The following is a 14,722-nucleotide window of genomic DNA, read 5'->3' on the forward strand; positions in this document are numbered from 1 at the left end:
AATCAGCCTCCCCTCAATCAATCCAATGATGTAATCTCTACTGTGTAGTGTTATTGCACTGGAGATAATGGCATGGATTTAATGAATGATGTATTTTTATATAAGGCAAACTTTACATATCCAACAGAATGCAGCTACCTCCAGAGTGCCACCTGTATAACTGTGTGCAGTAGCAGGGTGCTGTGTCCACAAACAAGGTCTGGGTAGGAACAAGGGAGCTATGATGCTGAATCTTACAGAAAAGGACATCTTCATTGTTCAAATTGCTTTTACTTTGATATATCCGGTACCTGTCAATCTGTGCAACCCGACAGCTCTGCCATTCATCAGAAACAAGATGCAGCCACATGGCATGCATGCTAACAATGGCTCCCATGTGTGATCATCCACCACAACCTCTCAAACACCTTTGCACTGGCTGCATTATCTTAGTTGAAGAAGTAAAGAAGCAATTCAGTTTGGTGGCCTTCCAGTTCTGTGTTTCCTACTCAGCAGGAGGGCGTCTGTGGTGACACCACCAGTGTAAGTGGCCTGCCTACAACCCAATTACCTCTGTGAAACAGCTTATGGCTTTCTTGAACTTGGATGCTGTGGCAAGTGATCTGATCAGGTCTCACTGTTTCTAGTGACTCAGAACCAAAATTCCTCCTAATCAGTCCCAAGCATGGTTCTTCATAGTATCTTGGAACAGGATAGGATAGGATAGGATGGGATGGGATGGGATGGGATGGCATGGCATGGCATGGCATGGGATGGCATGGCATGGCATGGCATGGCGTGGCGTGGCGTGGCATGGCATGGCATGGCATGGCGTGGAATGGCATGGCGTGGAATGGCATGGCGTGGAATGGAATAGAAAAGAAATAGAATGGAATAGAATAGAACAGAACAGAACAGAATAGAATAGAATAATTCCGTTGGAAAGGACCTACAACCATTACCTAGCCCAACTGCCTGATCACCTCGATCACCTCTCTAGGAAAGCTGTTCCAGTGTCTGACCACTCTCTTGGTAAAGAAATGTTTCCTAATACCTAGTTTGATCCTCCCCTGATGCAGCTTTGAACCATTCACATACCAGTGAGCTCACAAATCAGGAGAAGGCTAAAAAATGCTGCTCAGGTACATCCTATATCACTGCTTTTATGTAGGTACCCCTGTGAGCAAGTAAACTCTTTGACCCAAGTTTTTCCCCCATGAGCACAGTCTCTGGCTCACAAGGCAGGGAGCTATAGCGTCAGCAATTACTGTGTACCACCAGGATCACAATGGCCACACAAAAAGCTAAATCCACTGTGGCTGAGATGTCCCTGTCCCTCTGAGCAACCTTCCTCCTGTGGTCTGGCCATGAAGGCATCTTTGGCTGTAGAGTCTGAGAGAGCATCCAGCAGTAGGCAGGAGGTCGTGCAGATCACAATCTGGCTAACACTGAGTTAGGAGACATGACAGAGAGGTGGCAGGGGACTGCTGTGGGAGCAGCCCGTCAGTGACACTGTCCCCTCAAAGCATCCCCCTTCCAGGCAGCGCCTAGGAAGGAAGAAGAGTCCAATGGCTGAAGCAGGGACCTGAGGATCTTCTTGCAGCTGCGACGCTGACTCACCAAGCCAAATGGACAAAGAGGCTTCCCGACCTCGGTGGCCGGTTGCTGCCCGCTACGGCTAGCCTCCTCTCCTGAAGCAAGCGAGCAATTCCTCATTTGATACACCTGCACCTGCCACAAGCAAAACACCCTCATTCTTGAATGCCTGGTGGAAATGGATTTCTTTCCTTCCCCTCCTCCTGATCTTTGTGTTTGGGCTGGCAGGATTGCAGGGCAATGCGAATGCTCACTCCGAAGGGGGCTTGAGAAAGGAAAACCAATGACCAAATAACTCCAGAAGAACAGGAATTGCCTCCAGGGAGCTCCCCTTCACCCTGCTCTCTCATCATCTGAGAGATATTCAACATCACCCTGCTCTGCTAGTCGCTGAATATTTTATACCATGGCTACAAACGCTCCATTTGTATTCCGTTTCTCTCTTTCGTCATATCTATTATAAACGAGTAGTGTCTGGGAACTCTCCCAGGGAAGATTTGCCTGGATGGCTATGGATATTTTATAGTCAAATTGTGAGAGTAAACCAGCTTTCAAGTTCTGTGGAGGGGGGGGAAGGTAATAAAAGGGTTATTAAAAAAATAAATAAATGTCGGGATTTTATACAGCTTCTTTTCATAGTGACAGAGCTTCAGTTTGCTCCACGATGGAGCTCTAGCTGCTAGGAGAGCTTGGGCTGGGAGATGTCCTCTTGCTGGAACTGTCTTCCAGCAGCAGTGACCTGATATTCTCATGCTCAGTGCTGCGGCTGGCTCAGCAGGGCTGGCATCTGGCTTGGTAGGACTGGGCTGGCACTAGGTGGGCCAGGGGCTGGGGCCGTGTCCGCAGGCATCAGGGATAGCTGGCCATATGGGAAGCAAGACATGGCCCAGGGCTGCAGCCACCCCATCACTACCTTCACATTGTTGCATATGTGATACGGGTAGGAGGCCAGGGTCTGTCTCCTCATTTGACAGGAGAAGTCGTAGCGAGGAGCCCTGTATCTAGGAGGGGGCACTCACCTCCAACCCAGGGCTAAATAAGAAGAGCTGAAAAAACCTTCTTTGCCCTCAGGCAGGCTGCCACTTCGCCAGGGGACTCTGAGACCACTTCAGCCACCAAAAGCACTGAGCCTGGCACCCTCTGAACAAGCTAAAGCTTTCCAGCAGGGTTTCACAACCTCCGCACAAGCAAAACCAGGCACGGAGTAACCAACACGCATTAGAAACATAGATGGAGCCGTTAGACCTGCTGGTGAAACAAAGCCTGTCCCAACGCGGGTTCATTTGTGCGTGTGCAGGGATGAGGACAGCTATGCCAGAGTGCTGCCAGCATGGCAGTAAGGAAGAAGACCAAGCAGCATCAGAGTTAGTAAGCAGCACAGCAGGAATGTTGAAAACCAGATGATTTTAGGATTACTAGGTATTCTGATTTTTCCTGGAGAGGTCTCAGTTTCACCCTGGTGCCCGATATGTAGAAGAGAAGCTGAAACGATTACAGAACACCATGACTGACTCTTACCAGGAGAAAGAAACCCCAGAGTAGAGAGCAGATACAAGGTACTGAATTTCAATTTTGCAGACAGATACATTGTGGATTTGCTAGACCAACCCACATATTCCACAGGCCAGGAGAAAAAGAACTTTCCCTCATTTCTTTCTCTTTCATTCTCTGACTCTTATCTAGTCAGTGTAATTTTAAAATAATTTATTCACTCTCAGCTCAACAGCACCCACCCTAAAAATCATCATATGGCATTACAGAGTCTATCCACCTCGCACAAATTTATCAGCCCCTTTGTGCAAGACGGAATATGGGAAGCAGGCAGGGGCAGCAACACTGAGTATGAAGAGAAAAATCAACAGATATAAAAGGCGTCTGAAGCTGAGGAATAGAAAATGGCACTCGGCAGCTTGCTTAGGTCTTGGGAATCACCGTACCTTTTGATCTGCACAATTTGTTGGTGGAGTAAATGAATAAAGAGTTAAAACACTAAAAGCCAGAAACCTGTAATGAATTGGTTCCCTGGCATGTCCAGTCCATCCCCCTCTCCAGACAGACCACCACATAAGAGCTGTAAAACAGAGCTTTCTTCCAAAAGCAAGCAAAAGCTGACAGGCTTTTACTTTCTCCATGAAATGAACTTGGAAAAATGACACACAGCTGTATTCCTAAAGGGAACAAAGCAAGAGAGGTCTCCTCCCTCCACTTCTTTCCTTGCCCGTCTCCCACCGGTCTGCGCCACCCTTCATTGCGATCACAAAGAATGAAATCCTTTTCAGAGCCTCTAGGAGATGTGCAGGAATTAGGCAGCAAGGCTGACTGACCACAACGGACAACTGCAGGGAGCAAAGGGAGCATGCCAGCCAGCATTAACAGCTGTACCCTGTCAGCTAAGCAAGGCCAGCAGGTCCGCGAGAACCCAGTGCACACTAACACCGACAGTGCTCTGCCTCAGCAACCTGCCCCCACCAGCGTGAAGAGAACACGGAGCAGGCTGTCTGCAGGGGGAATGCAGGCACATGCAGACACCTCCGACCTCGCTGGACTGCGCGCAGACAGCAAATATAAGCCCTCAGAGCAAAGACAGAGATGGAGACCTGCTCAGTGAACCGCAGCCCAGCCCTTACTCTCTGGCACCCACAGGGTCAGGGTTTCAGCCTCACCCCCACTGAGAGAAGGAGATCCCAGGCTTTGCAGCTTCACCTCTTTGCCGTGCCACACGTGCGCAAGGCATGGTGGCCAGACTCAGGAGCATATTCCCTCCCAGTGACATGAATGGTGCTGAGCAGAGAGCTGTTAATTAACCCCGTTTATTGAAGGGCGGACACATTCCTGCCTGGGCCCTGATTTTTCAGTCAGGCTCCAGTCCAGCAGGTGATTAATAACCCAGCGTGCTGTGGGAAGAGTGCATCTATTATTCAAATTAATGAAATTATAATCAAGAGGTGACGAATTAGCAATTGCTCCTTGACTGGATATGGAAACTCATTAGTGTGCCAGGCGCTTCTGGGGTGCTTGCTGCACTCGTAAGCTTCCAGTTAGAGAGAAGGGAGTCAGACTGAGCAGACAGCCCCTTGGCACAGCAGAGGGAACACGCATCCTGCCCACCCCAAAATAGCTGTGGCCACCACAGAGCCCTCTGGTCCCACAAAGCTCCGCCACCTCTGTCTCCTCTCCGATGGACAGACTGTTCACCTGGTGTCCTGCTGCCTGGAGCAAGGTGGCTGTGGCCCTGAGCGGGGAAAATGTGTGCACACGGGTACAATGCTCTTTCTGTGGAGGGTAGGGAGCCTTACACTAGAGGAGTGAGCCAGAGGGGAAGGGGTGATGGCTGACTGCAAGATGTGGCCTCGAGGATGGGCTCTAACAGCTTCACAACCCTGATGCTGCTGGGGTGTGGGTAAGGGACAAGTATCTGAAAGCAACAGCCCACGCTGGCGCTTTGAGCACTGGAGTAGGACTCCCACCCTCCTGAATTGCTGGTTGCAGGCACAGCTGGTGGAGGAAGCGGCTGGAGGTCTTCCCTGACAGCCCACACTAGGCTGGGGTTTCCCCTTCCCGAAGGGTACTCACCGATGTGCTTCCCGTACATGTGGTAGTAGAAGGAGACACAGTAATACTTGGCAGTAATGTTGTAGAGGGGGCTGATGAGCCGGGCTTTGTCTCCCGTCACCCGGGGCCGGGACGCCTCGATGAACATGTAATAACCTACAGAACAAGAGGGAAAGGTGGGGAAAGGCAGCATGCGCTTGGTCCCCCTTCCTGCGGACGACGGGATGCTGGAGGCCGGGAGACCACTCCTCCTCTGAGAGACATGGCCTTTCTCTTCCCATCTGCTCCGCACCCACTGTGATCCCAGCCAGAGACACTTGCAGGATGCCTGCAGTGCCTCCCCGCCTCTGCAGTGCCCAGGGGAGAGCAGGAGAGATGGGCATTGGCAGACCCGCTGGGAGTGCACGCAGCAGAGGAGTCCCTGAACATGCACACACGCATCTGTTTGGGTGCAAAATGAGCCTTTCTCCTGCAGCATGAGGGGCCCAGAGCTGACTGCACTGTGTAAGGAGAAAACCAGAATAAGGAGGGAGAAACCATCCCAGCCTAATTTCTCTGCCTCAAGCAGGGGAAGAGAGGATTTGGTTATCTGGCCTAAACAATACTGCTGCCTAAAGAGAACAATACCAAAGTAGTTGTTAACAATCCAGGGAGGAACAGATTAGCTATTGAATTTGTTGGCATTGTTTTCAATGCTCGGTCGGGCTGGCGTTACCGAACACCAATGGGAAAAGCCATTTCCTTAGCTGGCCATTGGATGTTTCCTATTTTTTCTGAGTTCAAAGATTTGTGCTTGCATACAAATTTACTCTTTGTCTTAGAGAAAGGGGAAAGTAACAGCTGGCTAAAATGGGAGCATGTACTCCATGCATAGCCAGTGGGAGCAATACCCAACATCGTTCTCCTCCAGCTAGAGGTGAGGCACTTGCTGCCACCCTGCAGGGAGCTTTCACCTGGTCTTGGATGTTCCTGCTTGGAATTAAGGACATCTGTTTGCCTCACCGAGACCTTCTTTGAGGAAACAGCTGTCTAAAACTAGCAGGGCTGTTTCTAGGTGTTAGAGATGTTCTTCTACTTGTTTATCCTTTTTTGACTTCAAAACAAACATCAAATGGGACAAGGGCATCAGACAGCAGGCAATTAGCTTGTAACAAGAACTAATGCTCACACTATTCCCTTAAACAAAATTGTGGGTGTTTTAATTGTGTGTTTAATGCCAATCAGTAACATGCAAATTAACTGCCTGCTCCCTGCACCCCATGCGGAGGAGAAGCATCTTGTGCAGAAAGCAGATCAGCACTGCACCAGCTCCCAGAGCCGTAGGACTCCTGACAAGTGACAGCATGCACCTCGTCTCCACAGCCAAGCAAAAATAAACCCAGATGTGTGCCTACCCTCTGGCGTACCACTGATGTCCGTGGGGGGCCCTGTGTTGACGGTGCGCTTGGGGTTCTGGGTCAGGGCATTCTGCCGGGTCCAGTCAAAGTTGTCCATTTTGTCCTGGATGAAGCCGCAGATCTTCTCGTCCTCAAAGCGGCAGGTGTTATCTGCAGGGAAGGGAAGGGGCTGGTCAGCTGCTGCTTTTCAAAACTCCTCCCCAAGGCTGCCTGGGTGCTTGCAGCAAGTCTCACAGTGCTGCTACATCACCACCGAGGCTCTGCATGAACCTGGGGACAGACCGGCAGCCCCCAGCCTCGGGAGGTGGCTGAAAAGGAATACGTCCATGATTAGTATGATTATGGAAGGGTTAATCCAGGTTGATGGATATAATAGCCTGACGAAATGGAAGAAGGCTATTAGGGCTGAAGAGAAAAACATTCTGCTGGGAGGTCTGAGGGGGCATACATAGAGGAGGGCAAAAGGAGCACTGAAGGAAAACAGGTCACAAGGGCTTTTAAACCAGAACAACTTGATGATAGAATAATTTCCTCAGGAGAGAGGAAAAAGAACCAGCAGATGACCCCCCTTTGGGCTATATATTTAACTAAACTATGGCACACATGAAAAAAAATCAGCTGTGGAGAAGAGGTCTGCTCAGTGCTACAAATGTGTCATTTAGCTAGAGTACATCCAATTTATACCAGCTAAAAGGCGTACTTGATATTGCAGCTTATGCTGGTTCCCCTAACAAAATAAGTCATGTAGGTAAAAGATTTTTATGTAGGACCAACCACATGTGCAACAGGGCTCAGTTTTATTACTATCACAAGACAGTCACATCCTACAGCAATATTGTAAGACAGGTGAAAAATCTTGTGCATAGACCTAACCCAATATGGACTTGCAGAGATTGGAATGAACTGGACTTGGGCAGGCTGAAGATGGTAAACTTTGTGGTAAAAAGGTAGCTCCTGAGCCACAAAAACAAAGGCCAAGAACCAGCTTCTCACTGATGATGCAGTAGGAGAGGGATGGAGGAAACAGGCAGAAGACAAAGATAAAACAGGTCCAAGACCCGATACGAAAATTGCTTTGTGTTCTGAAAGGTCCCTGTGCAGAAACTGGAGCTGGAGAGTTGGCTGAGAGTGGGATCTCAGACCACACGAGTGGCACAGACACAGTAAGTACAGATATTATACCTTCTGCATTTCTATAACAGCAAGGAGGTGTGCCATGAAACTGAAAGATCAAGTACTTAGAAGCCATGAAAGAAAACATACAGAAAAGAAAACAAGGCTCTTGCTAAGGGCTTGGAATGTGCTAGAAACCTCATCCATGGCATGCTGATGCAAGATTCAACTTTTTGGGGTTTATCCCCCACACTGTTCCTGTTATCCCACCCAGATGAAGAGAAGCCAAAATGTCTACTTGGGCTCCTGCATTCCTGTATCTTCAGTGGGGGTTGCTCTGGTTCCTGGGCGTGAGGCGCTTGGTCCTAGCATGGGTGGCTCTGGCATGACATGTAGGGCAGAGCAGGGTCAGCAACCTACGAGCTGGGTGCCAAGATGGGGTGGGAAAAGGAAGCTTTCTGCGATGTCAGGGCCAAAAGCTCCAGACATGGTGTGTTGTGATGGTTAGGAGCTTCACACACCTACCGTGCACACCAAAATCTGACGTCTTGCACCAGAGAGGAGAGCCTACCCACGAAACGAACGGTATCTCGACTCTAGGACGCTGCACCTCCCAGTTCCTACCCTGTAGCTAAGGCCTTCCCCATCACCTCCCATTTGGAAATGACTGTCATCTGAACAGACATCAAAAGCCTGCACACGCCTGTGGTAGGAAAATCGGTTCCCCCTTCTCGCCTGTCTCTCCCCAGCATTCCACCAAAGCAGTGAGAACAGAGGAGGCAGCCTCGTGCTGTGGCCCGCAAGAAGGTCTTGGCCACCACAGGCTGGGCCACCACAGGTTGGGCACCACGCTGCATGCCGAGGGCTCGGCAGAGCAGGGCAGCTGGGATTTCTGTAAGCTCAGTGGGAAATGCTGCTCCTGCGAGCTGAGGAGCTGAGCGAAGCCATCGAGGAGCTGAGCAAAGCCATCGGAGCTGGCTGGGCTGGCCACTTAACTGCTGATTAACCCTGGCTAAGTGCTTTCTATTCAATCCGCTCATTTCTAATTAGCATCCTAATCCAAATTAGCCACTGCTCCCAAGTGCAAGCACAGGGGGCCACATGGCAGCTGGAGCTGAAGGAGGAAGGAGAAGTCAGGAGCAGACAACTGGGCAGATGCCTGTGGAGTCTGAGGCAGGGCCGCTATGTGGGATGGGGGCGGGGGGGGGCTCTTTCATCCCCATCCAGGAGATGGAGGGGGAAAAGGATGAGAAAGCAGCTTCTAAGGGTCCCCCCCCAGCCTTCGTAGCTGAAAGAAGGGAGTTCGTGGCTGTACCAGATACCCCTTGGTCATCAGAGATGGGGCTGGAGCCCACAAGCTTTCTGATACTGCTGGGCTGGTGTCACACCCCTGGCTTCTCTCCATTGGACTGAAGACAAACATTTGCTTGGCGCCAGCTCCCAGGTCGCCAGCTGCAGTTAGAAGACCGAAGTTGTCTCTTGCAGTGGCCTTATCCTACACACCAAGATCCACTGTGACTGTCCTTTTGCAATCAAAGGGACCAGGATGGTTTGCACCTCTGACCCTGTTCTGCACACGGACCTTTGAGGAGAAAGGTGACATCTTTCTCCAGCACAAAATTCACTTAACAGCGAGTATCAGCTGGAAAGCAGAGTGGAAAGCTGTAACAGAGGCCAGCCAGGCAACTGATTGAGAGGGAGCAAAACCACAAAAGACAAGGCACAGAAACCAAAGGGAAGGCAGACTAAGGAGAAAGCCCAAACTCAGGTGGAGATCAGAGCAAGCTGGGCAAAACAAGAGGACTGAGGACAGTATTCCCAGCTTAGCACCAAGGCCTGGTCATGCCAGCTGATGGACTGCTCTGCCTCATTTGTAAGAAGCACCATACACCTGTGAGGTGAGACTGCTCAGAGCAGACTTGAAAGTTTGAAGAGAAGAACTCTTAATGCCAAAACAGGGCCTTGACTCCATCGTCTCCTCTCACTCATGTGCAGTTCTTCCAGAAGGCAACACTTCTAGCAAAGAGCACAAAATAGAGGACAGTCCTATGCAGGAGACCACAAGATGATCAAGTGTATGTGCTGTGCAGGAGTTTGTAACTACAACGCATTGCCTCTGCTTAGCTTGGTATAACTTTGCAACAACTAATGAACAAGGCTTTTTAACATCTCTTTGAGGTAGTGAGGCCTCTTTCTATATATCCCCTGCACTACATATGGGGAAACAGATGCACAAAAGTAGAGAGAGACACGTGTAATGTCACAGCAAACAGTGCCAAAGCTGGAAACAGAACCCAGGTGCTCTGTCTCCTGGTCCTTTGATTTAAAACAAGCCACAGGAAGGCAAAGCTCTGGTATTTCTCTGAGCTAGAAGTGGATGTGCCTAGAATAACTAGATAGATGTTCAGGGTGGTTTGGGGCAAGTCAGCATGTCACCTCTAGATGGTTATCAGCTGGGCTCACCAGGAGCAGATTCTGGCAGATTCAGCCGAAAAGAAAACCTTTAAACAATCTGCTGTATCTCAGAGGCCACGGCGGTGATCTAACTGTTGACCTCAGCTGTGTGAAGCAAACCTTCTTGCAGATTCACACCACCTGCCAAAGATCCTGCCTCAGCACTGTGGCACAAAGGAAGCTTCCTATTTAAAAATTAAACAGTGGATTTAAATATTGAACACAGAAGTTGTTCTCTGGATTGTTAGAGGTGAGGTGGAGGTGGCAGGGGAGCTGGTTCTTCAAAGGCTGGAGTTAGAGCTGTCTTCACCAAACAGATTTCCTTGGCAGGCTTTGCAGTGGCGGCAGCTTGAAGCGCAGATATGTTTGCTCCCAGTTACAGACACCTCCCTACATGCCCAGGAGAGTGACCCTCTGCTGCGGCTATTAGCATTTTGTGTTGCTTTGCCTTCTTGAGAAACATAATGGAGGTTTTCATATCAAGTCCTTAGGGAGAAGACATCCCTGGTCCTGAAATTCTGGATGCCAGATGAATGCAAAAAATAATAATTCTATTCTAGCTGCAGACTATGGGTGAATAGCAGATGGAGCACACTTGAATAAAATTGCCTTCGTCATTTAACTGTGGTCTGATGACTGAAACTGGCTTGGAACATAAGGGACCGTGCTCTGAGCCTCAGCTCTGCTGCAGACCTGCTGTGTGACCACAGGCTATCACTTCCTCTCCGGAGATCAGGTTCCCCATCCAGAAGATGAAGACAATTAAAACTGTATTGTGACCTCAAAGTACATTGGGATCTAAGAAAAAAGCATTTAACAGCCTTTCCCATGTTAACTTTCTAAAGCATTTATAACCAGTAATGGAAGAAAGCTTCTCAATACTGTAACTGGTTGGGTCACACTGGATGGCCATCTGCTTTAATATCTCCATCTGTGATAAGGAGATAATATGGCCCAGACAATCCTGTTTGCCATCATGATACAAGCAATTGGTGGCAGCCACCCTTTTTTAACCTTTGCATTACACAGATTCCCGAGGAACGGGCACAGATTTGAGGAATCCAACTCTAAACACCAGGCTCACATCTCATTCCCATGTGTTCATATGAGGGCAACAAGCTCAGATGCCTCTGGACTATGAGGCATTATCAGAGACAGGACACACAAGCACTAGACAGTAAGGAATGAGCCAGGGTAATCTACAACAACCGGCATCTGGTACTGACCACCACCCACCGTACTTGTCTGTGATTCCAAAACATTTTAGCACCACACACAGCTAGACTGCAGATACATGGGAAATAAGTGTTGCTGATCTGGAAGGGCAAGATACCCTGGCCAAGAGAAAAAACCTGCAGCAATCCCATATGCTTCTTAATACCCTCATCATCAAGGTTGGAAGGTTACATCTGCTAGAACCAGGGAAACTAAACCATCCACTGCTGATGAGCTGGAATATCTTGTGGGGCAGCGCTGCACGGTTTGGGTTAGAAAGTGAAAGCTATATCCAAATGACATTGTGTGGGAGAGGTAAGAAGGACAGAGCAGATTCTCCAGCACTGGAATTTAGTCTTGACATTAAAATTATCAGTTATTCTAAGAGATCTTTAAGGTAATACCTTAGAATTCAGATAATTTTAAGATTGTTTTTGAAAGACAAATTCTGGTTTTTAGAACCAGATTAACTGACTTTTAAGAGTTACAGTCAGTCTTACTGCTAACCTCTAAATATCTGAAATCCTCAATGTCTTTTGTTCACTTTCTCTGCTTTTACTTTGCTTTTGCTTTATAACCCCAGTACCTGGTTCTGTAACCATGCCACATGCATGCTTGCCCCAATGTCATTAACATCTTATTAGGCTGAGAGAGAAAATGCATGAAGAAATAATTGTATTAAGTGACTCTCAGAGTTTGTAAATTAATCACCATTGTGCATGCCCTTGGATCAGTCTGCCAGAGGCATTAATCATCTAATCTCTGCCTTTCACTGGAGAGCTCTCAATGTTTGCTCTCAGAATTTGGCTGGGCAGCCTAGCGTGAGGATACCTTCACAAACCTGTCCCAGCCTTTTTCCCTGGGGGTGGTGGTAGCAGGGGAAGTGAGAAAATAAGAGGTAATAGCAGGGATTTCCATATTACTGGGATGGGAGCCTGGGAGCTCAGCTGTGGCTCAGAGACAGAGCTAAGAGCCTCTGGGCTTATATTTCACTGGCAGCAGGTCTGGAAGGAAGGGGCATCTCTGAAAGCAAGTGTGGTGGGGGTGAGTTTAGACAGTCATTTCAAGGTTTGTACTCATGGGCAAGACCCTGATGACTGGCCCTGAGGTCCCAATATCCACCACAGGCTGGGTGACTTTATCAAGGAGAAACCCTAAGTGTTTGGTTTACTCTATGAAAATATAAGCGTAGCTGAGTATCCTCCACCATAGGCAAATTTCATGCAGTTGCCTTGGTCTCAATCGAGCTGCCAAAGCAGCCCTAGGGGAGCAGTCTGAAGGCTCAGTTTACAAAGACCCAGGAGACTGACACAATTAGGACTCAAGTTCCTCTGGCTTTACCAGTGATCTATGCTCTGGAAAAGAAGCAGAAAAAGGCCAGATTTTGTCACTTCTGTCTGTGGGCTGGGATGCTTGCCTCCTCTAGCGAGTACCAAGGGACACAGTCTGGAGTGGATCCTTGGCAATACGCTCAGTGTTTCCCAGTGAGTCTTCTCTGGAGAGTGTTTGAAGAGAATCAGGAAATGGGGGAAAAGCAAAGCACAGGGAATTCAGGCAGAGTATGGTTCATCAAACCATCCTCAGAGCATGAGCTTGCAAGAGTGAATGCCTTGTGGCTGCCTTAACAAGATAACCTCATACCCTGATTCCTGGCTTCCATTGCCTAATCCTGGCTTCTCCTTCCCACTGCTACCCTGCAGTGCAGCAACAGCACTTGCCTACATATTCACAGAGTAATATATATAAAGACTGATTGCTGACTCAGCAGCTGGAAACAGGGAAAAAGGAACAGCTACATGGAACCACCTGCTCCCCATGGACCACCAGCAACTAGTCTGCCTGTTTCTGCCCAAGAGCTTTGCCTGGGCTTATATCCAGGTGGAAGCAAAGGGAATTTGTTTCATCCCCTGAAGATCACTCCACCAGTACTCACAGCACACTAGAAACCCTCTTTTATGCCTGATCGGCACCATCATGTTCTTGTTAAAGACCACCTTTCTGAGATGTTGTGTATCCTGCTTTCAAAATCAATGGGAACCCATTGCCCAATAAAGGTGGGTCCGCATCTTGGCAGGAATGACCAGAAGGAAAATAAGCAAGTAAACAGTGATGACACTGGAGGGGAAGAAGAAAGGTGTTTGCAAGAGGAACCAGATATGAGCTGGAGACTGCTCCACACCAGCCTGCAGAGATGACAAGCGGTACCTTTCCTGGTCAGAAGAGGATGGGGGATATACATTCCTTAAAGAGAGATACTTTGGGGAACATTTAATAACCTGCTTACTAGAGGCAGATTGCTAATGTTATGGGGAGGGTGGGTTCAAGATCACAGCCTATCCAGTCAAGGAGATATCAGGTGTGAGTGGGAGGCACATCTCTGGTGCGTATCTCCTGGCAAGAACTCAAGGTACAACAAATTGCATTATTTACTGGAAGCATTAGCGTATGTAATTTCATCCTCTTTTGGGGGAAAAGATTTGACAAAGTCAGCTGTGTATTCCAGCTGTTTGGCTTGCCTAATCTTCTGGAGCACTTGACCAACATGCATTACATTCAAAATATAAATATAAAGGTCTTGTTGCTTACCTGTTGGGTTGGGATAGTTGATTGCTGGAAGAGGAAACAGAAAAACAAGTCAGAACAGCTAGTACTCCCTCAAATCGCAAATCACAATCAAAGTCTGAAAATAAAACAAACACATCAAGAGAGGTCATAGATGCACAAATCTCCTAGCAGCATCCCTATGAAATGGCAGTGCTCTGTGTCTGCCTTGGTGATGGAACAAGATGCTGACTCTCTGATCCAAACAGATCTTAGGAAAACCCCACCTAAGGGGTGATCCCAAGATTGCACAGGGGAACCCTTCCGGCAGCACAAAGAGTTTCTTTCTTTCTGGAGCACCAGCTGGGATAGCACCCACTTAGGTATCAAATCTTGGTATCTAAGAAGGACATCAAAACAGTTTGAGACACTGTGGAAGTTTGAGACAAGAGGTACGCTGGGGACACCAGACACACCGTCACTCCACGGGACAAGAGGGTTGTGTGAATTCATGCAAACATAGGAGGAGGGGCATCTCTGTACTTTCTGTTAAACACAGGGTCCAAACTCCTGAGGGAAGTAAAGAAATAATAGGGTTGTAGGAATGGGGAGAGTTGTAAGATGTTTGGATGGTGGGGAAAGTTGTAAGATGTTTGGATGGTGGGGAAAGTTGTAAGATGTTTGGATGGTGGGGAAAGTTGTAAGATGTTTGGATGGTGGGGAGAGAAGCATGGTCAACGTACATCAGTGGGATCTGGGATTCAGGGTATGGGACAGAGCTACAGTTTACCAGTGACTAGTTAGGACAGGAGTTGTGCATGCAGCTCTGGAAAGAACTGAAGCCTCCTCTGAAATCCTCTTACTTTTATGGGCAT

General features: G+C 48.5%; 1 protein-coding gene across 3 annotated transcripts in view; it reads right to left on the reverse strand.

The window, feature by feature from the left end:
• The window catches only part of MDGA1 (MAM domain containing glycosylphosphatidylinositol anchor 1), a 154,486-nt gene that overhangs the window by 24,736 nt on the left and 115,028 nt on the right, over positions 1 to 14,722 (reverse strand). The window contains exons 12-14 of one of the 3 annotated variants that reach the window (XM_040612262.1): positions 13,893 to 13,916; positions 6,534 to 6,674; positions 5,149 to 5,283 (exon numbers count right to left, since the gene is read on the reverse strand). In XM_040612262.1, coding sequence (XP_040468196.1) covers positions 5,149 to 5,283; positions 6,534 to 6,674; positions 13,893 to 13,916 — 300 coding nt within the window. Of the gene's footprint in view, positions 1 to 5,148; positions 5,284 to 6,521; positions 6,675 to 13,892; positions 13,987 to 14,722 lie in introns of those variants that run through there. The other 2 variants (XM_040612261.1, XM_040612263.1) reach the window with 2 other exon arrangements.

The sequence above is a fragment of the Falco naumanni genome, chromosome 12, assembly GCF_017639655.2.
Source record: "Falco naumanni isolate bFalNau1 chromosome 12, bFalNau1.pat, whole genome shotgun sequence".
Taxonomy (NCBI): domain Eukaryota; kingdom Metazoa; phylum Chordata; class Aves; order Falconiformes; family Falconidae; genus Falco; species Falco naumanni.